The sequence below is a fragment of the Haemorhous mexicanus genome, chromosome 3 (genome assembly GCF_027477595.1).
Source record: "Haemorhous mexicanus isolate bHaeMex1 chromosome 3, bHaeMex1.pri, whole genome shotgun sequence".
Classification (NCBI taxonomy): Eukaryota; Metazoa; Chordata; class Aves; order Passeriformes; family Fringillidae; genus Haemorhous; species Haemorhous mexicanus.
This window is the reverse complement of record NC_082343.1, coordinates 48,372,700-48,397,896: the sequence shown is the minus strand read 5'-3', so window position 1 is coordinate 48,397,896 and position 25,197 is coordinate 48,372,700. Positions and strand designations below refer to the sequence as shown.

The 25,197-nt window shown below is 36.0% G+C and overlaps 1 protein-coding gene across 9 annotated transcripts in view; it reads left to right on the top strand.

Annotated features, from left to right (window-relative positions):
* Nucleotides 1–25,197, top strand: part of RGS7 (regulator of G protein signaling 7) — a 257,489-nt gene that overhangs the window by 142,733 nt on the left and 89,559 nt on the right. For all 9 annotated transcript variants that reach the window (XM_059841690.1, XM_059841686.1, XM_059841685.1 and 6 more), the window contains one exon: nucleotides 14,051–14,101. In XM_059841690.1, the coding sequence (XP_059697673.1) occupies nucleotides 14,051–14,101 (51 nt within the window). The remainder of the gene's footprint in view (nucleotides 1–14,050; nucleotides 14,102–25,197) is intronic.

Genomic DNA, 25,197 nt, shown 5'->3' with positions numbered 1-25,197 from the left:
TTAAAATGGAAGTGGCAAGTTATTAAAGATATACAGTGGAAGAAAAATTCTTACATATTCTGGTAATGATTGACAAGCTAACACCTTAGGAGAAAAAGGCAGACAAAATTGTCCATTATTCTCTTATTTTATCCCTTGAGTCTAAAACTCTCAATGGAATGTCCTTGAGTGCTCCTTGAGTGTAGCAGATCCTATGGCTCTGTCTGCAGAACCAGAGGATAATGAGGCGCATCCGTCTTAGTTCTGTTCAAGCTTTCTACATCTGCTTAATTTAGAAGAATTATCCATTAAGAGCATTTATGATGCTGTATCTGGCAAACCAGTTTTCTGCTGTGAAATGCTTTCAGAGCCACACTTTTTCAGGAGAATGTTTTTGACATTGCCATTATCAGAAAGTACTGAAAGACTGGGGTTTTTTATTGTTTTATGATTATACTAGCGTTAGAAGCTGTCGTATGAGTCATATGAAGATGAAAAATTCTGTTTGTTTTATGCTAAGAAAAAGGTTTTCTCCCTGTCGAATCACACATTTTGATAGCATTAAAGGAAAATATTTTTAATTTTTCAGTTTGTGCAAATCTTTGATGTTTGATGTTGGGGTTCCACTTCATATCAAAATGAAGTTTGAGAGCCTCAAAGTTTGCTGCAAGGTAAGAAACTCTGGTGCCTCTGGTTCTGTTGGGATTTGTGAAGCTTCCTTTTGAAGATGCACTTTCGACTGGGGAAACTTAGAGAATAACAAGTCAGGGACTTTATTGAGCAACAACTGAACATGATAAATGCAGAAAATCTTAATTATTCAGTTAAATTGTCACATCAGAAATGCTGATTGTAGGGCCCTTAGCAGAGGGACTTGCCGTTCCAACATGTTTGAATAGCAATTAGTATAAAATGCTTCCGTATTAAAATTACTGAATGAGCTCTGCAACGTGGAACAGCAGAGTAACTCCTACCTCTGCCAGATGATCTGCCTTCACTGATATGCTTGGTTTGGTAATCATCATCTTTACTAAGTTTAGAGTACATCAAATTTAGGCATCGTTAAAGCATTACATGTTTGTATTTGCTATGTATGTAACAAGAGTTACTTGTGTGGGCTTCATCTGAAGAACCTGTGCTCAGGGCTGTAATTTTCCTCTATATTCCCTGTGCGCACGATCTTGTTTGAAGAACAAGAACTTGTCTACCTTTGTTAGCTTACTTGCTAAAAACAAGAAAACACTAACTAGCAAGGACATCTTTCATAATGCAAGCTGAATGATAATTTTAAACATGTGAGAGGGAAAAATTGCTGAAAAGTAGAGTGTATTAACAGTAGTAAAACCTTGTTGTTTCCTTTCCCTGAGTGACAGTCACTTCTAGAAGGGAAGGGAAAACTCAATACTATAAGTAAGAGAAGAAGCCAGTTTTAAAGTTGAATCTATAGATATTTTTTAATGTACTCACTTAATCTAGTAAGCCATCACTTTCTTTAACCAAAAAAAAAAAAACAAAAACAAAAAAAAAAGAACCCAAGCATATAAATATATTCCATCAGCCATTACTTGAACCTGTGGGATGTTGTTAAATGGCAATGGCCAAAGACATACTCTTTGTTAAGTCAATAGAAGACGAGAGCAGTGAATTTGAGATGAAGAATCTCTTCTGATATTTTCTGACTGGTGTGAATTGCTGCTGTGTTTTATGCTGCAGGACAAATAGAGCCATCTCTCACTTGATTGCAGCGTGTTTTACTGGCTGTTAATGTGGCTAGCCTGTTCTCATCCATTGGAGATAATTTGTTGATAACAAACAGTGCTAAGGCAGGCATTTATTTGTATTTTGGTTATTGACAGGAGCTCGGTTTTATGCCAGGTCAGATAGAATTGGAATAGTAGAAAGGAGGACTAAAACAGTCAAGCATATTCTTATTTTGTTTCTAAGTATAAACCTGCTTCATTCAAAGTGAAGCTGAAATTTGAAGGGGATAAGCTGCTTAAGATTTCCCTTCTACATGACTTATATCCATCCTTTTTTACGTCAAGAAAACCTCTCACCAGTAATGTTACTACTACACCCTTTCCCCCCTTTTTTGGGAGAACAGTTCTGTTCCCAGGCTGTCAAGCTGCCATAATCAGGCTTTTTGCTAGTCCAAGCACCCTTTCCTTCTGTCCCCTGATTTCTTGTCTGACAATAAGGTAGCAGGAGAATTATATTAATTGCTGGTGCCAGGTTGAGCAGGATATATTTATCTATGAAGAAATACTTTAAATTTTTGAATTTTCAAGTTTTGTTGAAAACTTGAACTCCTGTTGCAGGGAGTGCAGCTAGTTTTCTTTTGTAATCTGTTGATTAATTCATTTTAGCTCTTTTAAGGATGTAAGAGGATTGAGCAAGAACATGTTTTTCCCAAATGTCTTCTTACCCCCACCCCTCCCAACCTTGGGACCATATTTCGTGTAGATGTCACAATTCCTTAGCTGATTGACAAATGTTTATTGTCTCCAGGCCCTCAACACAAGAGTTTTGTTTTCTTTTGCCTTCCACTAGTGAACAGCAATCCTAGTACTGGATATCTATTTGCTTTATGTTTCTTCACTGATCCTGCCTTTATTTTCCCAAGAGAATATGTATAATCTGTTTCTGAGTCTGCAGTCAATGGTTAAGGAAGAAATGGTGACCATCCACAATTTTACATAAAATATGTAGAAGTCCTCAAAAATTACATGGAGAAACCAAAAGTCAAATAAATGGTTTGTACAGGGGCTGGGAAGAGGGCCAGGTTTGGATAGGTAGCTGTATGGCTGTGCATACATGTTCCCTCCCCAAGGGTGATTTTACATCTAGATACTATTTATTCTTACTCTGACAACGTAAACAGCAAAGACGCAACAGGTGCTAAAAGTAGTATCCACGTCAGTGCATACTCCTAGGCAACAGTATGAACCTAATTTTTTTCTGCAGTTTGTGAAGAAGAAAAAAAAAAGAAAAAATAATTAATTACAGTCTCATCTATGCAAAGAGCTTCTGTACTCACAACTCTAAGTTATAAAAGACCCATCCTATGTTCACGGTAAGACACCATCAGTTCTCAGCTCTTTATTTCTAAAAAAAAATGAAATGTTGAAATGTACATTAAAATAACCTGACAAATAGACTCCAGACTCCAGGACATACACTATTATTTATTGCACTAATACTTACAGGTTGATCTTTTCAAAATGCTTCTCTGTTCTCTAGCCCCCAAAATCCACAGCACAGTATGAGGACTATTATCTTTACTGTAGGAAAAAATACCAAAGGTTACGTCTTGGACTAGTGGTCCAGGATTGTTCAGAATGATGTCTTTTTATCATTCTTCTACTTGATAATGAATGGTGGAAAATTACTCTCTCTAGCTTTTCCACATAAACTTACGAATGCTTCCCATGAGGTTGTGGATTAGTGTTATTAAATGGTTGCTCTGGATGTAATAAATGTGAGGGTAGGGATGGGAGAAAACAGAAGGTTTTTGCAGAGATTGTTTCTTTGTCCAGGCTCCAAAAGACATTCCTAAAATGGAAACATTAGTGATGGCTCTATGATCATTGCCTGATACTGATGGAAAAGCAAAGTACTTTGCTTCAAAAATGTATTTGAGTAATGTGGTACCACATTACTTGTCAAAGCAGAAAGGTGGCTTTTGAATTCCTATCAAAATGTCATAGAGAAAAAGCCAATACTACTACAGGGCTGCAATTTATTTCTTACAAATGCTGATGTGAATGTCCCTCGGGAAACACAGCAGCAAGGGAATGAACGTGGTAAACTGAAACATAGAGGGATTTATTTTCTCCAAGTTTTACTTCTTGGTTTGCTAAGTTTATTGTAATGGATGGGAGCATGATATATAAAATGACTGGCTGGTGTACTCACATTTATGAGTATATACTATTGAGCATATACCATACTTCAATTTTCAAATTGAGATAGAAATATATTAGTTATTATGGATGATATTATTAAGTTTATTTTAAACCCAAGAGCTGTTGATTGCATACTAAAATAGTAGTTAATGTCTACCTCAACATTTGGTAAATCTTCATTGGTGGATTAATCTTAGAGAATTCAAATTGTCAGCAGAACTTAAATATATCAATGAGTAATTGGGAATTTTCTTCAAGAGCTAATAAAATTTACCTTTACTGTGACAGGGTTCTTGAGATGCATATATAAAGAACTACCATGAGCAGAACTATGAGATTTTTATGTCTTTGAGAACAGACCCAGTAATAAATGCTTCAGATAGTTCTGCAGCACAATTATCAACATTTTGAACAAATTAATTCATAATCTCTGAATAGTGATGAAAGACTGCAAATGAAAATTTTGCTGAATTTGGTGGAATTATTGAGTTGGAGCAAAGTAATTTTTATTTCTAACACAGTTCATTCCATACTATATAATTATTTTTTTTTTTTTGTTATGCCAAGCAACTGTGCATACTAAAGTCTTGAAACAGCCCCATATCTTGGTAAAAACTAAATGGGATTAGATTTTCAATCAGAATAATGCTCAAAAGTATAGGTACTTAATATCTGAATAACTTAATTTTCTTTCCTTTTTGAAAATGTAGCCTTGCAGCAGATCTTTTGAAGTGTAAACTCTGAGACATAAGAGTATTAAAATAATCATGGATCTGGAGAAAATACCACAAAAACATCCCGTACAGATTAATCAAGAGTAGAAATTCATTTGAACTTTCTGTGGTCTATTGAATATGAAAACATTTCATATTTCAAATAGAAAAAAAAGAAGCCTTGAGCAAAGTTTTGATCAGTTAGTGACATTTCTGGTGTAACTCCTGAATATTCTGATTAAGGTTGAAGGTTTCTACTCAGCTTCAGCAAACTTTCTTGTGTTTTATACTTTTTATTTATTAGTACTATTTGAAAAATAGCTGATCTGTGCTACAGACTGAGGAACAATGGGAATAAAGAATGAAAACTTCCAGATGACTACTTTGGCCAGACATAGTATTTTTATTCTGCAATTTCTTGGCATTTTGTTTCGAAATTCATGTTTTCAGACTTTCTGGTATAGCCTGTGTTCCTACACTGGGTTGTATCTCTGAAGATAAGTATTTTGTGCAATTGCTGTAATGTGGACTTTTTATTTTATTGAGAAGATGTTTCCTGTTAGAGTGGTTTCTGTATGTGTGAGAGTGGCTGGCTAATGATCAGATTCTTGGGAAACTTGTGGTTCAGGAGCTTCTGCAGAGCATCACATTGTGCTATTGTACTAAGCATCACTAAACCTCTAAAAGGTGTATTTTTTGTCAAAATAACTAAATTAAATAGATGGGATTAGTCAGGAAATCGACACTGATCAAAGGGGTTTTTTTTTGGACATCAGTTCTGAGAGTCTTAAGTGAACAGTAAAAGCATGAGTCACAGAAAGAGTGTTTCGAAATAGCAACAGTGGAAAAACCCATTTTCAAACCAACTGTATAAATTAACTATTATTGTGTAGGAACACTTTGTGAGGAAGTACATTGACATTGTTGCTGGGCAAATGTCAAAACTGCAAGTCACTGTGTCCCCACTGACTTTCTTCCTGGAGTCAAAATCCCAAATCAAGTCCAATATAACGTACATATTTATTCCCATTACCCTGGAATTAGGGCTTGAGGATTTTCCCCTGTGAAAATCCCCCATGAATGTTAAAAGCGTCTAGCAGAAATTACATTGCTCCTCACTTCCTTCCATTGCCATCTGTGTGTGGGTGTCTTTTGAGGGCCAGTATAACAAGAATTGGAAGAAACATTTCTGAAGGAAAATATTGTATTTCTTAGAGATACTAATGTAGAAATATAAAAAAATACATAATTGCTTGAAGCATGGTCAGAAGTTTCACAAAGATTTTTTTGTTGAATTTAGAGGATTTTTGGTTCTACACTCTATTTTTAAACTGCTGATGTAAAAAAATAAGAAAGCAAAAGGGTTTATTGTGGCAGAGATAAACTCAGGCAGCTTTTACTGTGCTGTGAAGATTATCAAAGTGCAATGTCAAACACTTACTGATATGTGTACAAGAGAAAGAATGTATGCTTATCAATCTACCTGTTTTCTATATACAAAGTTGTCAGCAAGACACAGTAAAACATCCAGTAGATACAAAAAGAAGCCTAGATGAACTATTTCTGGCAAGTAGCAAATTTTTCTCTTAAGAATACATTATCAGTTTTCCTGAAATAATCTTGGATGAATTTTTCACAGTAAGAGTTCAAGACAATTAGACAAAAGTGATGTTACTACTGCTCTTTTACATGTTATTTCAGGAATGAGAGGTCAAGCTTGGCATAGGAGTCACGTATTCATTTCCTTCTCAGCTTTTCTTGAGGGTGACTGCTCTTACATTTATACCCTGCAGTGTTCTCCACCAGGATACACGTGCCAGTGCTGTTCTGCTTCCCATTAAAACAGACGTCACAGCAGTAGGGAAGGGAGTCCAGGTGCTCAGCTTCCCACATGGGTGTTCTACAGGGCTGTAAATAATTTATTTTCTCTTCTCATCTCCCAAGCTATTTAACACAAAAGAGCTACAGTTCCAGCAAACAGAATTAAAATGGGGCCACAACCAGAATGCCTAAAAACAGGTGGAGACATTCAAGTTCATAGGCCTGAAACTTCTTGTTTGTGTCTGAGCAAAAATTTGGTCTAACCTGCCTCATGATTTAGAGAATGTAATTAGCAGACAGTAGAGACTGTTCTCTTCCATTTGGAGTTTCTCATTACTTTCAAAAAGAAATTACACCATCATTGAGAAAGATAAAAAAATGTCCTTTAAGCTGGTGGCGAGGTACTCTCTGACAAGGTGGGGTGCTGATATAGCAGAACAGCCTCATTGCCTGTTGATTTTCACAGTACACACTGGTGGCTGGGAAGAGCATGGACACCGGGATGATTGGTGTTTGGAGGCTTCTTGCCCTCCACTTGGCATTGGATCCAGAACTGTTTTGGAGGATGTAATTTATCTTGAGTTCCCAAAGGTCGTGGTTGATGGAGAGCATGATGAGTAGCTGAATTCTTGGCTGTTTCGCTCTTAAATAGTACCCAACTGTGTCTGGAGGTTTTTGAAAGGTAAAGAGAGGAATTGATTGAGAGAAAAAGGAAGGGGCATCATGATGAGAAAAGTTGGAAATCACTTAGCTTCTTATCTTCTTTTTGCATTATTTAGGATTTCTGATGAACAGGAAATCAAATAGGTCTCACTGATAAGTCTCCTGGCCTCATTCTTTATCTCCATTTTTAAAAGTTCTGCTTGAAGAATACAGTAGTTAAAAAGGAAGTGTGCTTTTATATTTTTCTGGCTCTGGCTGGCTTGTTTTTGATTTGTTTTTCTTTTTTATTTGGAGGTGAGGATTTATCATAAATGAAATTTCTTCAAGGCATTTTTATGGTATTCAAAATTCTACTTATATTTTATGGGCTTTTTCCCCCACAAATATTTTTTTAACATAGAGAAAATGTGCACACTTAAACTCTATTATCATTCATCAAGATCATGAGGCTTTACATCATTTTGAAGGAAAGCGTAAAATTTCCTTTGCAGTAGACAGGCGGTACATGGCTTTCATGCAACTTAGTTTTTCTAAACAGCATTGCTCTTGTCTTGCAAATGTTTAGCATGGAGCAATGTTCTTCAGCAAGATGCTGAACTCTAGTGCTTGGGATAAGAGCCTTGGGATTACAGGGTTTCATCAGAGGTTACTGGCTTATTGCCTATTATGCACAGCTAGTGTCACTGGTAAAATGGTCATTTGTGGCTGTGGAAGAGATCTAAGTAGAGGATGTCTTTTGGGAAACTTTAGAGATAAATGTTCCTGGAATGAAGCAGCAATCCCTTTTGCTGGGGGACACAGGGACCTGTGTGGATTGCCACTTTTACGATATGAGAGGCACAGATACCCAGCCGTATTTAATTACCCTTGTAGTGTTTATAAACCAGATTTCTGCACTGAAACTTGGTTATGAGACAGAGTGTGACTCCAGGGTTTACATTACTGAAATTTGTTGATCAGCATCCTTGATTCATTTCATATTGGTAAGGAAATGGAAGAGATGTTTGCATTCTTTATTAGCTCTTTTACAATATGAATGTAGATGAATTTTCCTGTCTAAAGCAGAAAGTTACAACAGTGTCAAGCAACATGTTGTTCTTCACAAGGTTAGGCTAGCCAGAATTATGGATCCTTTCTGCCCTTCTAGGCTTGAGTGTTTCTGAGCACTGCTTACAGCTGAGAATGAAAGAATCCAACTCAAAAGCAGCAGGATGATTCATTTGAGGGTTTTACTTCTGCAAATTCCTTTATCTACCTTCACTTTGGAAAAAAAGTATATTTCAGCTTATGTTGTTTTAAAACTAAAAAACTGCAAACACTTTTGTGCTTGAGTAGTTTCATTAAAATATTTCATATTCTCTCTATAGTTAGTATTATTCAGATGGCATTTTTAAATCTGCACCTGGGTACTGTCTTCCTTAACTCAAACAAGTGTATGGTCCACCCTCAATTATAATAGGTCAAAAGAGTAAGTTTCTGCCTGTTTTTATCAGTAATTCTAAAAAAAACAAGTGGCAGAAATATGTGAATATGTGTGAAAGTTGAGATGTAAATAATTTCCTAATCAAATTGCACTCTGATCAATAATGTTTTTATCTTTTAAAAAATCAACCCACTTAAATAGTAAAGGTCAGAAAGTTAAATGTGTAAGTGCAATCAGCAGGGTATTCAATTATCAGTATCAGCTCTGTTGCCACTCATGATAAAGAATTCTACCAAGTTAAAGCTATAAATCTATTTTACGTTAATCCAAAAGAATACAGAAAAGAAAGAAGAAAGCCAATTAGCTAAAAATATGGGGTGATAAGAATTTATGGGGTATATGATCCTTCAGGCACTTCTGTAACCCCAGTCTCAGAGAGGAGTTCCTGCATTCTTCTTTCACCTTTCTGTGGACACTGCAATCAAGTGATGCAAAGCCTCTCTTTGCTCAGCTGTGATAGATATAGGGAAAAATTAATCTGAATAATCCGGTATAGGTACTGGATAATAATGTATTTTTCCATACTTTAAGCCAAATATAATATAACCATTGTTTTTCTTTCCTCTGCCCTTCTGCCTGTAACTATATAGTAATTGATTTCTTTCAGGTATATGCATGAAGAATTCATATACAGAGTGTGCTTCTCAGATAAATATCCATGCTGGTATAACTGTGGCAATATATGCTATAGTTTGTGATTGTGAAGACTTAAGGGAGAGTACAGATCATTTTTGCCCCATTCACCAATGAAAGGCCTTTCTTGCAGAGTCCTCCTCTCCATTAGACAACAATTTTTGTTAAAAAACAGCTAGTGCTGAATGCCTGAGAGACCACTGGCTTTTACAATCTCCCTGCTCATCTAATCCACTTTTTGGTTTCCAATGTCTGAATCAGTGCTGAGAAATGAAATTGCACATTATATTTTTTTTCAGTCATGATCAAGGATTTTGAAGTTTCTATCAGTGACTAAGCTTAATTTCCTGATGCATCACCACAAAGTGATGGCGTTGAAGATGGAAGCTAAAATGACCCAATACCCTCCTCTCTCAATATAAAAAATAAAGAGAAATTATGGAAATACAATACTGTTTCTTTGCTAATTTAGCAGTGGTCTTGTCTTAAATTTAGACAGTGATATTTTCTAGAGTCATGTTTATTGAGTTTTCTGTACTGTCAGCTGCCCTGCAAAAAATTCTGCAGGTTCTCAAGGCTAGGTGGTGGTGAAGCACTGAAGCTGAGCCAGCCAACCACGAGGTTCCCTTGAGGGAGCACCCAAATGATCTGCTCCTGCCTCTCAGCACCAAACAGGCCCAGCTGCCCAGATTCCACAGTGCTGGGCAAACGTGACCATCATGGCTGTGTTGCTCTTGAGAGCTCAGATGGCAAAAGACTTGATTGTCAGCAGTAAACCCTCTCTCTTGCTGTCAGCAATGCAGGGGAGCTCCATGCATTGCTTTTCCTCTTCATTATCTGCAGATATTCTGAGGTCTAAAAGTAAAAAGAAGAATAGGTTTCATTTACTAAACCAAGATATCAACAGCAAAAGACTATTTTCTTTGCAAGGTTGAAGCTGTGTCTTTATGAAGTAAGAAATCATTGAATTAAGTTTCTCAGTGGTCTCTTGGTTTGTGATTCTGATTAATAAAATGTACTTTCTTGCAGCTGTCTCTTCTTCCACTAGATGTTTTTGAATAATGAAAAAAGAGCATTTTGAATTTTGCTTTTCTTTTGCAGTACTACTGTCATATATTTTTTTCTATCAGTTCAAGGCTTACATGGCTCATTGCATCTGTGCATAGCAAAAAATTTGATTTATAATTCCTGTGAAATTTTCTATAGGTCAGAACCAGCACTTTTTGAAAGTGCAGGACTTGTTTAGAATAGGTGATTTTGTCTGAAAGGTAACCTTAGCATTGCCCGGCCTTTATGACTTTGACTTGGAAATTACTATTGCAGAGTTCAGTGAGCATGCTTTCCTCAAAAATATTTTCTTAAGATGCTGTGACAGCCTCAGCAGTTGCTGTTTTTGGACCATTTCATTTAAAATCAATCTCTTGTAGAACCTTCAGCAAGTACATTTCACAAAGAACATGACTGAGTCTTTTCCATTTGTATGTGAATATAGATGTAGTTTTGCCTATTTCTTCAAAGAAGATTGAAGTCTGTCTTTTTTTTTTGGACTTGAGTAAGATCTTGTGAATTTTGTTGCCTCTATCAGGATAGGTGCTGGCATTTAAGGAATCTCACTTATGGCTTTCAGGTTCTATGTCTAAAAACCCCCTTTTTTCAACTGTTTTCTGCTTTTGCTAGCTTTAGGATATTATTAAAAAATATTGCTTTGCCTTGTCCAATTTTATTTGCTTTATAAATTGGCATGACAACTGACGGTTTTTCTAGGATCTCAGAATTCAGTTGGCAGTTAGACTGAAGTCTTCTGCACCTTGCAGATCTAACAACCAACTTGCCCTTTTTGGCTGCTTGCTGGAAGTGAGGTAGGGAGACCTGGAGAACTGGAGAATCTGCTTTGACAATGTTATAGCTGGTCTTTGATACCACACATTTAACAGTATACAGAGTAAACTGAGTGTCTGACATACAGCAAACATTTTCTGTTTTTGCTGAAATTTTCCTTTTCAGGTTAGTCCAGTACCAAGGTAGTGGCTTCCATGAAATTTATATCATCTGACTGGCTTGTCTTTTTGCTAGATTTCTGGTGGTAAGACAGAATCAGGCTTGAAAGTTAAAGATTTTTCATTCTATAAGTATTAGTTGTTGTTTGCAAATATGAAGTTTATAGTCTTGAATCGTAATTCCTAGAGATGTGAAGTATCATGTATGAAAACTATAATGAATTTACTGGTCAGATTTTTTTCAAAGCTACATTCACAAGAAGTATTATTTTCCTGTTTTCACCTGTTTTGCTGCTTTATTGTTTTGTTGGTTTTTTTTTTTTCCTGAGATAAGAAATTAGTGTAATGGTTTTTCCTTTAGAAACACATTTGCATAAGTAATAAACCTTAGAAAAGGGCATAGGAATAATTAAGGGAGACAATATTGTTGATTAGACAATAAAACTAGTTGCTAAAAAAACACCCAGCAAGTTCTACAAGGTAATACCTTTATTATTTTAGGGCTAGATTTGGCCCCAAGATCTCCCAAAGAAATATGAAATGATGCATTTCTCACTTGCTATATGACAAATTGCAAGTTTGTTTTGCTTGAGTAGCTTTTACTCTAGAAGGAGAGTGTTGATGTTGATATTTATTCATCTGTCATGAAAGTCATACATCTGAAATCATCAGAGTGTTAGAATGCAACAGCTGGCTTAAACTCTGTCCAGGCTTTCATGTGCCAGGGCAGTGGCTTCAGGGTAAAGTGTGAATAGATCATCAATGAACTGTCATAATCAGATGGTGCTGTTTTCAAGAAAGTTGATTTCCCACTATTATTTATAATGAGCCAAAAGACACTGGAATATATGGAGGTGAAATTTCTGATGTGCAGACCATATATACTCAAATGTGAGTTCTCAAAAGAGGCAAAAAGGAAAAAGCGTTTGAAGGTGAGATGAAAAGAATAGGAAACTTCTTCCCATATGGTACCTGAGAGATTTGAAAGAAGACAAAGTTAAAAGTCAGTTTTCAAAATGTCATTTTGTTTTTCTAATTTTTGTCTTTGATCTTTGAGGATTTAGGAAAATTTTTAGGGCTGACTAACTTCTCTAGTCAGCTGACAGAAAAATATAGCTATGCTTGAAGCAGTGGCAGTGAGGTTTATGAAGTTTCATCTTATATTAAACTAAAAATCTTCCTTCAGTGTCAACCTTGTAAATTTCATGTGTATAAAAAAAGGATTAAAATTGCATTTAAAAAATAAAATCTTTTTTGGGTAGAAATATCTGTCTGAAATATTTTGTATCCCTCCAACAGCATGCAAAGGTAAATTCCCTCATTTCAGGAATACAGCAGTGTAAATACTATGAGAAAACCTGCCACTGCAGTTTAAAATCTATCAAGATTTAGACATTTAACATAGCAATGAAAAATGCTTGCTCTGGTCATGGTTGTTATGTCTCTAGAGATTTTTACTGCTATGTCAATCAAGTTTGTAATGCATACACACATGGAAAGCTATGATATAATCAATGAGGCTTTGTAAAATACATGATAAAGCTATTCACTGAGTGTAGTGAAAAAACAAGAAGGAGTAGCAAATTTCCTTTCTTTTCTGAAGTGCCTTTGTAAAATACTGTTTTCATTGCCTTAAGAAAAGCAAAGAAAATTATGCAGTATGTAAAATACAGGAAGAAACTGAATCTAAGGAGTGACAGGGGAAATATACTCCACATTCTAATGTTATATATTATAGTACATTCAAGAGATTTTATTGTTTTGATTTGGTTTATATTTGTGTAAGTTGTATATATTTTTATTGTTGTTTTAAATTAAAGGTACATAAAAGAGTTTTGTTATGCTTGGTGGGAAATGGATGAGTAACTTAAATATTCTATAAGGAAATATGTCATGTTCTCTCTCTATTACATTGCTTGTCTGAACTGGGGTTTTTTTTCATGAAACGTGAAGAACATGGATGTAACATCCCTCTGCATTTCATCCATTTTCCCTCTAAGCCAGTTTGGTTATTCTGAGTTGCTCAAATTATGAATGTGGTTTGGATTTTTTATTGTCTGCAGCAATGCTTGATAATTTATTTTGCAAATCATGTTCACAGTGGGTAAAGTTCAACTGTAGCTTTCTATCTGAAATATTGTGGCATAAAGTGCAAAGCTTGATAGAAGTGCAGTTGATAGAAGTGCATGCCCAAGAGGAGCAGATGGGTTAGGAATTAGGAGGTGAGGTTGGAAGGATACTCAGTGTGAAAGGCAGGAAGAAATCTGGTATCAAAGGTGTTAGGAGGTAAGCCATAGCATGGTCCATTAGAATAAGGCAAGAAATTAAATAGAAAGATATGCAATAAATGAAGGGATAGAGAGCAAGGGAGACTGGAGTGGTAAGGAAAGCACTTCAACACCGAGGGAAAAATGAATTTTGTCAATAGCTTAGCCATGAGGTGGAATTTGACTGGTAATCCATATGCAGGGAACTTTTCCATTATTGGTAAACTGATTTTTAAGCAGAGTAGAGGGGGTGCACAGGGAGTGAGGAAACTTAGATCAATAAAGTGTTTTTCTGTGTACATTTTGTGGTAGTGTAATTTTTAAAATGTAGACTACTATTGCACACTTAATGCACTTCTCTTACTTTTTATAAGTCTTACCCTAAAGAAGGAAGCTTTATGCTTCACTGCTAAAACAAAGCTAAAAAAGAAACTGAACTAAAATAGAATGGCCAGTGTTTTTTTTCTAGACCAACTAAGCAAAAAGTGGAGATCTCTTTCGTGGAAGAACAATAGGAATTGCTTCAGGGATCTGAAGAATAGTGAGAGAAAACTTACTAATCGATAAATGCCTTTTCTTTTGCTCCTAGGTTCAGATATTGTTCAATGGTTAACGAAGAACTTATCGATAGAAGACCCAGGTAATTTCACTTGTTTTCTCATCTTCAGATTCTAGGTTTTTTTTTTTTTTCAAAATTATTGGACCTGACTTTGTTTTCTGCTGCAGTGGGGATGCCAAGACACAGCATTGGACCAGTGCAATTTCGATGGCTAAACAGACATAAAATCTTAGAAACCTTTGCTAACATACTGAGGATTTTGATTATCCATTTTATTGCAGCACGTATCTGGAAACAATATGAGAATGATAATGATAGTTCTTTGGTAGAAAATGAGTTGGAGTGCTTGAGGAATTTACTCAGTGTTATGCTAAATAGTTTGTCAAATACAAGCTGTTTTCTTACAGAATTTTTCAATGCACAAAAAATGCATAGATCTATTAAAAATACTTTCTTGTGCTGTTACCAAAAGTGAATCTTAAATTTGTACACTTCTATTGCATCTTAAATGGAAAATTAAATGCAAATAAAATCAGGGAAATGAGGAAATGAGGAGGAACAGTTCATTACTTGATCAACTGGGTTAGGACATGAAAGCAAGGGTTTGGTTCCAAACTCTGCCTTGGTTTCTTGTATGCCCAGCAGGAAACACAGTTTAGTTATTGCATTTAGCTATTATTTATTTCCTGGATTTACAAGAATCTATTTACTTGATCAGAAGTTTTCCATAAAGGAATTATTTCTAGCAGAAAATGCTGAATTGTAGAAATAAAATATTCTATGGAGGTTCCCATTTTCTTTTGGTTAGAGAAAAAATAATCTTCCTTCTTTAAAAATGATCAGAAATGATAAAATTTTTTTTCCTTGATATTTTTCAGGGTTTTTTTTTTTTTTTTTAATTCTTGGGAGTGATTTTTGTCTTTATTTTTAAAATGTGTTTTTCGGTCAAATTAGAACTCAAAGTATGATCATTGCAAAAAGCAAAATCACTGTATTTAAAATTGTGACTTGAACAACGAAGAACTATCAATACATAATTTGATATTTGGAAGTAGTCAGTTCACAACATATTGACATGTTATGTGAGAGAGATGACTACATTTTTAGCTGACTTTGAACAGTGTCATATGCTTGCTTCCTGGAGATAATGTGGAGGCTCCAAGTGACCTAAGTGTGATATTGCATTTCTCAGTTGTCAGCTACAAAACACTCACCTATTTGTGTTTACGAGAGTTTGAAAGACTTTTAGGCTACATTTATTTGATATGGAAGCTTAACCTTTATTTGTCAAACCAGAGCTGCAATACTGGAATAGGTTGTCGTTCAGATTACCTGCTTGTTGCAAAATTTGGAATAGAAAAACCTTCTGCTAAACAGAAAACATGTCTCCTTGGTTCCTTATGTTTGTATCCAATTAAAATTAAACAAACACACAAACCACTAGCATATGTAACCAAAACACCACAGTAATTTAACTGAAGCTGGGTTTTATCCTCTCAGATTACATGGATGGAAAAAAACCTATCCACAATGACAAAAATGTCTTATGTATTTTGGTCCTAGTCCAAAGTCAGCTATATGGAGCTGGTTAAATTCTGATCTTCAGAAAACAAATCGCCCTAAATGCTTCCTCTGGGTAATGCTCCGAATTGCCAGATGACAGTGAACTTGACAGATGGTGAGCAAGAGCTTTTCACATGACAGAACTTCTGAAAATGTTCTGTTTTTTCAAGATCCATAAGTGTCTTGCTTTTCATTTCCGTTCTGGACAAGTCAGTCTAGAACCTCATGTGGAAAAGCCCTTAATTTCTGCAATCTGTTGTCACTGTTGTCACTGTAATTTGGATTTCCAGTGTCTTCTGATCACTTTTTATCTGTGTGTCAGGGTTCAACTCAGTTGTCTTTTAAAACTACCCTGTAGGGTCCTGTTATAAATGGCTTGTGAACCTGTGCAATTTTGTGATCCAGAAATAAATAATGCCTTAGTTTGTACTAAAAATTGTCATCTCTGTCTAAATCTGATATCAGCCACATATCTGGAAGAACAACATAAAGTAGATTGGATTTTAAGAGTATATTCTACTCTGCCCAGAAAAATTTAAGTACTGTTTGCACACCTCATCTACCAGTGCTGTGCAAGCAAGGCAGGTAAATTGTGATTTAAGGGGTAAATAGAGAGATTCACAGAAGGGTCCTCAGGTTAGAAGGAACCTCAGAAGATCAGGTGGTCCAGACTTTCATGGAGAGAGACAAGCCTGGGTGAGACTACTGAGCACTCTGTCCTCTCTCATCCTGAACACTGCCACTGATGGGACCTCCACCACATCCAGTGATTGTTCTCACTGTAAAAAATTTGAAGAGATAAAATCTCTCTCCATGCAACTTGTGTTCATTGCCCCTTTTCCTCTCAGTGTGGCTCCCTGTGAAGAGAATTTCTGTCCTCTAAGCACTGGAAAAATGTGTTGAGGTCCCACCCCGAGCCTTCTGTTCTCTAGGGTGAAAACATTTAACTCTTAGAGTCAGCATGTTCTTTAATAAAACACAGAACTAGTAAGAAGAAAGTGACGCTACCACGCTTTACATATAAAGAAGTAATATTCTGAAATGCAATTTTTCCCTTTGTTTTGCATAGGAAACAACTCCAATACCATTTAAGTGAGAATGAAATAGGCAGCATTATGGATAGTGGGAGAACATGAGGCAGAGTAAGGCCTCATAGCAACACTTGCTTCAGTGTGTTAATAAGTGTAAAGCTTTCATCTGGAAAAAGCAATTTAGGAAAAAGTAGTAAGAAGCTGGAACTTGTAAACTGCCAGTCAGTAAAACCATGCACATTTTTAATAAATGGAAAATAATATTTGGTGGAATATTTGAAAGATTTTGGCTTGCTGCAGTAGATCTCCATCAAGAAAATAAACTGGAGATGATAGGTGGATTCTGCTAATTTGTACCAGATCTGAAGTTATTTCAGTGGAGCAGAGCTTGTGCCCAGAATAGCTGTGCACAATGCAATGTGCAGTTGCTGTTACATTGTTTGCTATTCAGTATGTAGTTAAAAACTGTTTGTATTTCAGCCTACAATTCATCTGTAAAATTTTAAGGAACAGAAACTGTCCAAGTTATTTTTAATGGGGAAGTTTTATTCAGGCATAAATATAAGCATGATCTCAACCTGAAACTAAGCAATTAACTGAGTTTACAGAATTGTAAGGGCTTGTGGTTTGGCACTTAGACATGTGTTGTCGAATTGACCATTACAGGGTAAGTGCTGACGCTTCACTGATGTTGCCAATTACTCTTAATGTGGAAAATCTACTCTGTTTTTCTACATTGTGTTTTTCTTTTTTGAAATGATCATTAATGACGTGAAATGCACCAGACTGACCACATCAGATACTGAAGTTCCTTTAATCCATAGTGGGAAAAATAGAACAGAACGGTGAAATGATTTAAAGGTATCAGCTCAAATTCCCAAGAGCCATATCAGCTGATTTAAAGGTATCAGCTCAATTTCCCAAGAGTCTAGTCCTGTACTTGGTTCTTGCACTGATTTCTTCAATGCCCTTTCAGCAAACACTTGATTTCTCTATCCTCTAATATTCAACATCCTAATAGTAAATCATGCTGTTCTCTCCTGAAGGGGAAGGAACACTATGAGTTTTCTAGTCTTTTCACAAGAAAGTGGTGTTGTTCACAAACACTCATTTCCAGTCATCCCACGGATAATTTTCATCTAGATGTCTCAGAAAATGCCTTTAAGTGTAGATAATATATTTAGATATAATCCTCGTCTTCTTTAAAGTACCTTTCTTTCTGAGTGTTGCTTATTTCATTTTCTCATAGCTGCAAGCCAGCTGAATTTGGCTGGAGGCACTTCTTTATCAAATGGTTGCTCCAGCAGAGCCACTACAGCTGCTCCAGAATGCTCAGCCTCTCCATTCACATTGCTGTGCTCCAGCTCATTCAGGCAGCCTGTTGAAGTAGTTTGCTACAGCTCTAGGACATGAGGAATTATACTGGAGTCAAAAATATCTATTACTAAATCTAAGTTCTATAGCTATGAAAAAGACTACCTTGATTTTTACACCCTTCTGTGATTTTTCAGTTTAATTTCTCACCATCTTTATGCGGTTTTTTCACGTGACTGTTGTAACTAATTTGTAACTAGACATCCATCAGCATCCATGTGAACTGTGGTCACTGAGCCAGTGCAATAACAGGAGAGGGCTCAGTAGCACAACATCTGTTTTTGTTTCTTCGTTTTCCCTCTTTAGTAAAGTCTCTCTCCAGCAGCTGGTGTGCTAATAATGACCTTGAAAATGCACTGTACTTGTTTGAAAGAGTTAGAAGAAAAATGTTAAGGCTTTTATTTGAGTTTATGAAAGTTTACTTGAAAAATTGTTCAGTTCTCAGTTTTGCCCTTTCCCCAGTTATATGCAGAAAGGTAGCAGTGAAGAGCAGGAGCCAGACAAGATGTTCTAAACAATTGCCATTTGGGAAAAAGCACCAGAGACCTGCAAGCAAAGGGGAGGTACTTCCAGAGATGGCTAACAGAGAAAAGAGTCTCTTATGAGAAGGAATGAAGTAGAGAATGGAAAGGTCACGTTTATCTTGGCAGTCTTTGCATTAATCAAAACCTATGGAAGTGGAGCAAGAATAGAATGCTCCCTTTTATTATCCTGACTTAAAAAAAAAATCCAACCCAAAACCCCAATAAAAGTAATTTATGCTGCCTGCACACCTACCATACCCCTCATACTGGGAACCCAGGGACATCAGACACTCTCATTTTTCATATGCCTGATAGAAAATCAGGCACATTTTTTTCCGTAGCAAACCTCACAAACTATTGTCAATTCTAGTGTAACTAACTTCCCAACTTTCTTCTACTGGGTGAATTTGATCTGAGCTTGTAACATTTCAATGGAATAATTACTTTAATCTCAGATGCACAAAAAGAAAGTAGAAAAAAATGCTGTTTGAGAATGGAAAATGTCAGAATTTACAGACACTCCTTTATTACCAATTATACTAACATTGTGATACTCATGCCAAAAATCTATGGGTCAGGTATCCTATAATTATAAGCAGCATAGGGAGTACTTACCTGTGTGTGGCAACCAGTGGGCTTCTAGCCCCTCCTGGGGTTCCAGGAGTGCAATGGGAAATGTTCACGTGAAGAGGGTGTTTTATTTGCCCAAAGCCTTTAGAGAGATTTTGTAAATGGTGAACAGAAGTGTAATATCTTCAATTTAATTTTGACAGGATATGTCAGAGTTAATGGATTTCATTTTTTTTCCATTGGAGCTTCTTCCAGATTAGTATAATCTTTTATCCTGTGTAGACTGCATGTGTTAGGAGTGCTTCCAAGAGCACACAGACCTGCACAGCCACCTGTTGTGTGATGTTTTTTCCTACAAATGTGCCTGTACTGTTTGAACAGTCTCATTTCCATGTAGTCACTCTTGAAAGTGATTAATGTGTTCCTAGTTTGGCCATTTTATTTTCTCACTTGTAGACAGGTGGTAGATTACATCAGTACTCATTTTCAATTTTCTTTGATGGAGCAGTCATTTCTCCTGTTCTTTTTGGTAGTGTGGCATCTGGTTAAAAAAGAGCAGTTTTTTACTCTTATTGGGAAGATACAAATTTTGTGACTGGTATTAATGCAAAGTATGAGATCATTATCATGATGCAAAGTATATTATCATGGTGTTGGTGACAAAGTGCTTCTTTCACATAGCCAGATAGGTCAAACTATTGCAATTGTTTCATCATGCTAAGCATGACTAAATAAAATACCCCCTTTGTTATTTTCTTAAGGAGGCATTATTTTGCAAGATTTCATAAAAATAGTTCATGTTTTTTCACCCTAGTAATCAAGAAATTTAATAAAGATTTGAATTACCTGGGAAGTATAAATAAGTTTTGATGTTTAATTTATAAATAAATGTCCATCTTGGAGTAACTGGTAAAGATGACAAATATGGAATTTGCTGCTGTCTAGCATAATATTCTGTACAATAAAATGATTTTAAAAATGAAATGATAGTACTAGGTATTGGTATGACAAAACACACATACACATGTTCTGTAAAGTTGCTTCTGTGAGCAATCTGTCTGATATTGCCAATAGAATACTGATTCAAAATGGATCTCTTTGGGCTTTGAGCAACCTGACCTACTGAAAGGTGTCCCTGACCATTTCAGCAGGGTTGACTTGACGAAATTTAAGGTCTCTTCCAAGCCAAACCGTGCTATAATTTTATGATTCAACTATAACTTGTGTGATTTACACATTTTCTGTATAAAACAGATCTCTATAGATGCTTCCTTATCTCTGGTTTTAAACAAGGCATCAAGTGATTTTTTTAAATTTTAGTTTTTCTTGATCCTAGTCCTGATTTCATGGTGCTGATTTCAAAGATATTTATTTTAACAGGAAATAATATTGCCTTTATTATTAAAATCTTCAGATTATACTCAGAACTGTTTTCAGTATTCAGTACATCAGTGTCTGATACTCAATTAGGTTTTAAAAATTAAAACAAACCAACTATCATCATACAATTCAGTAGGCAGCATGGGCTTTATTCCACTGAGGTCTTTGAGAGTCTTACTGAGAGAAAAGGATGAAAAAAGTACTGACTAGAATACAAAATACCGATTGCCAAAATAAATCTGAACAAGCCCACTGAGATAAAATGTTAATAGTAAAACTATTACCTGATCAAGATGATAGAAGCTGAGATATCAGTACACTTTAATATTAAGTAATTTCATTGGAAAAAACTTCAGATGCTCTGTTGCAACATTTGAAGGAATTATTTTCCTCCTATCTCAGAACAAATTAGGACATAATCTAAATTACACAATTGAAGTCTAGACCCATGAAGTTAGGGCAAAGTATGCCGTTTTAGGGAAAACTCTGATAACTTTTAGAAAAAAAATAAATAATTTAATTGCATAAATTGAATTATAATTATCTTCTTAATAAATTATTTTATCTCATTTCTGCTAAAGTTACTAGAAATTTTTGTGGTTTTCTTACTGTTTGACAGTCTCCTTCTGAACCTTTGTGAGCATACCAAGTTTTGGAGGTTTAAGAGAAATAGCATTTACTAATTCCCAATTCACACTGGTATAATTAATTAAAAGCAGCTAAATAACTGTCTAGAGACTTCATTAGATTTCTGCTTCCTTGTTTGCCAAAGAACTGGTTTACATAGTAATGGAAAATGCAAGTAGGTGAAAGTGAGATTTTAAATCTGGCCAATTTAATTGAATAAAAGCATTTCAAATCCTCTTTCATCTTGCTGACAGCTGCTGCAGCTATTTATAGTCAAGTAAACAAAAATGTTTTGGTATTTACATGTCATATGTAGTATTTGATGACTGGAAGGTTAGTGTCAGGCTTTCTCTCAATTTTGTTAATTATTGACCTTAGGAGTGTTTTAAGTTTTTCCATAGCACATGTAGAGTAATATTGCTCTCCCTCTCCCTCTCTCCCTCTCCTCATTAATCTCCATGGCTCACGTTCCAATTTTACTGCATAGAATCTTCTGGTTCTCATTTTTTTATGGCTGGTGGTTGGAGCTAATTCACACATTCCTCTACATTCAGATGTTCTCCCTCTAATGTTTCTCCTTTTTTCAAATTTCACTGGTTTTATTCACTCATCTACGCAAATTCCACAAATTATCAGGATTTTAGTTGTTTGTGTCATGGATTGGATGATGAGAGCCATGTTGACTCTGGTTTTGTAGCTGCAAGGCCACATTTGGCTTCAGAACACTTGTAACCACAAAGTGTAAAATATCTAGTGTCACTAGAATTTAATTTATATAGGTGCTATAAAACTACTGTTCTCACTAATCTGAGGCTCAAATTAATTTAAAAAAATCAAGCCATAAAAAGACTCTATGTAACTCAATTAGGAATGCAGAAATTGTTACAAGTAATTTACACTTCCTTTTGAAAGTTAGCTTCCTAATTACTATCTACTTTATAATACTTCAGTTAAACTGGAAAACTTAACCTTTTAATAGCCTTTAAGCTTATTAGAAAAGGTAAATATTTGTCTCTTGAAATGTTGGAATTATTTATGCCATCAACTATAATCTCTAGCATGAATTAAAAAAAAAAACCCAAAAATATAAGAAGCAGCTACTATGGCATGGTAACTGTGGAACAGAATCAAAGACTCATTACAGTTTGAAAAGACTTCTAAGATCATTGTGTCCAGCCATTGACCCAGCACTGCCAAGTCCATCACTAAACCGTGTCCCTAAGTTCCACATCTATACATCCTTTAAATACCTCCAGAGATGATGATTCAATGCTTCCCTGGGCAGCCTGTTCCAATGCTTGACAACTCTTTTTGTGAAAAAATGTTTCCAGTCAAAATCACCCCTTGTGCAATTTGAAATCATTTGCTTGTCCAATTTGGTTGTTACTTGGAAGAAGAAGCTGACCCCCACCTGACTGCAGCCACTTTTCAGGCAGTTGTACAGACTGATAAGGTCACCCTAAGATTCTTTATCTCCAGGCTCAACAGCCCCAGCTCCCTGAGCTGCTCCTCACAGGACTTGTGCTCCAGACCCTTCACCAGCTCTGTTGTTTTTTTTGGGACATGCTCCAGCACCTCTTTCTTGCAGTGTGGGCTCAGAAAAACACCTCTAGTTTTTCTCAAGCAGCAGCAGTTACCTAGCAGCCACTTACTGGGCATGTACAATTTGAGAAGGTTCATATCTAAAATGTTTAGCATTTATCAAAATTCAGTCTCAACTGCTGTTTTATTGTGTAATGAATCAGTATCAGGTAGTTTTACATTATCTTCTCACAACTCACTTTTTGCTGACCTCAGTAATGTTTTACTTTCAGCAAATTTTATATCTCATGTAATTTCATCATTCACACTCTTCTGTAGATAATTTAGGATTATCCTGAACAGTTCAGGAACTACGAAACACAGTTACTGTAGTTACCCCTGCTTCAGTGTTATATTATTTCAGTGTAACATTACACTATTTAGTGTAATAACCGACCTGCTGTGCCTAACCTTTATTCCCTCCTTTCTACCTATTATGATCTGCTTAATACCTTTAGAAAACATTTGAGGGAATCATGCCAAGAGCTCCTTGGGAATCCAAGATAATATGTCAACCAGATTTTCATAACCTTCTATGTTCTCTATTTCCATATGGGAACACTCACAGAGTTGTGAGAACTATCCAGCAACAAAAGTCATCCTGAATCTTCCTTTTTTGTTGCATTTATCTTTATTTTTATTCCTTCTATTCTCTTTTATAGTCCCTAACATGTTGTCTGTATGGGTATCTGTTTTGTACATCCTTTTTTCCCCTCATATTTCCCCAAAATGTCTTTCTAAAACCTGAGGACATCTTTTTCAACTTTTTTCCTTTAGAGCTAAGGATTATTAAATTATAAATGGCACACTATGGCTAACAGTTCAGCCATTTAATATTTAACTTGCCATAAAACACAGATTGACCATTATTTGGAACCAGATACTTCTGTTCATTTATTCAATTTATTTTAAACACTTTGATAGTTTTTGCTGCTGCTGTTCTTATGAGTCCCATATCTTCCTTCTACATTTAGATTCTGTCACTAGAGAAGAAATAGGTCATTCATTAAGGCTTCTTCTCTTTTTGTGGGAAAAAAAGGCACTTATGAAAGAGTTTTTCACTGAGCTATTTTTGCTAGTTAATATCTGTCAGTATTTCTTTTTTTTTAATAGCAGAGTTTGTGTGGCTGAATTGATAGTTCTCTATAATTATCTGTGTAAATCCATTGCAAAGGGGAGAAGTGAGCACTAGGAGTGGGAGTTATGATAATAGGAACGCGGAATGGTATAAAATTGAAATTGGCAACATTGGAAATTTAGCTCCCTCATTTTGATGAGGACAGTGAAATATATTATATTTGCCAACCAAACTACTTTAAATAATGGACAAATAAAACTCTCTAAAAGTGATCCTGTTTGTAATAACTGCCTTGGTGATTCTTGTGTATGTGCATCCCAGATAACTGAGTCTGATCACATGGGGAGTGGCATGTTATTCTTCAGAAAAGCCACCTCCACACTCTTTGTTGTTATCCTTCCTGAGCTTTGATGGCATTTTTTCTTGATGTGTGTCTCAATGACACCAATTTACTTAGAAAGCTGTTAATTCCTTGTGGTCTTTAAAAATCACAGCACTCTTACCACGGAAGAAAAAGCACATTATTTTCATTATTTTTTGCTCTCAGTTTGCTGGACGTATGAAAAATGTTATAAAGAGAATTGTTTTCTTCTTTTTCGAATTGAGTGCAGTGAAAGAGGCAATTATTTTTCTAGCTGTGGCTGCTGTGTGTTCTTTGTATTTTGTGAACTGCTTGGTCATAAGTGGGTGTTTTGTGATTATGATAGCAATGCATGACAATGGCACAAAGTTAATGGTTGGTGCAATAGCAATTCATATCAAAACAGACTTTGAGACTAAAAAAAGTGTCATGATTCATCTTGACCAGCAGTAATCCTTGTGAGAGTCAGGGCTACCTATTGCTTTCCTCACCCGACTTCACAACCTCCATGCTAACTGATGTCCCTCTGATTCAACAATATTATCTTCTGTACAAATGTTATCTTCTGAACAAATATTTTGTGCACTGGAAAAGCCTGTGCTTACTCTTTGTATTTACTGGCCACGAATCCAAGTGGTGCATCAACCACACTAGTTATTCACGCACCCCTCCTCTGCCAAACCTTAAAAACAGGTCTCCTTTGAAACCCCATCCCAAATATAAAAGTGTCTGTGGCAGTGCCTATTGGTCATGTGCCTGGAATGTGCTTTTCTAAATGCTCCAGTGCTTGTGGTGTCCAAGCAGAGCTGACTGAGAGGGGAGTTGGCAGCTGTGCCTTTCCTTGAGCGTGGCAAAGAAGGGGAGAAGCAATGGCACTGTGCTGTGGCCAGGAAAGCACACCATCACACAGGGCACCGTGTCTGAGGGAGCTGTGATGTAAAGTACCTTTCCTGGCTGATACTAGCATGCACAAATTCCTGAGTGTCATGTGGAGAATGAATCATATGCTTCCCCACAGAACATTTGAAGCCAAGCAATTTCATCACATATCTGGAGACTCAGCCGCTGGGGGCGAGAGAAGTAGGAAG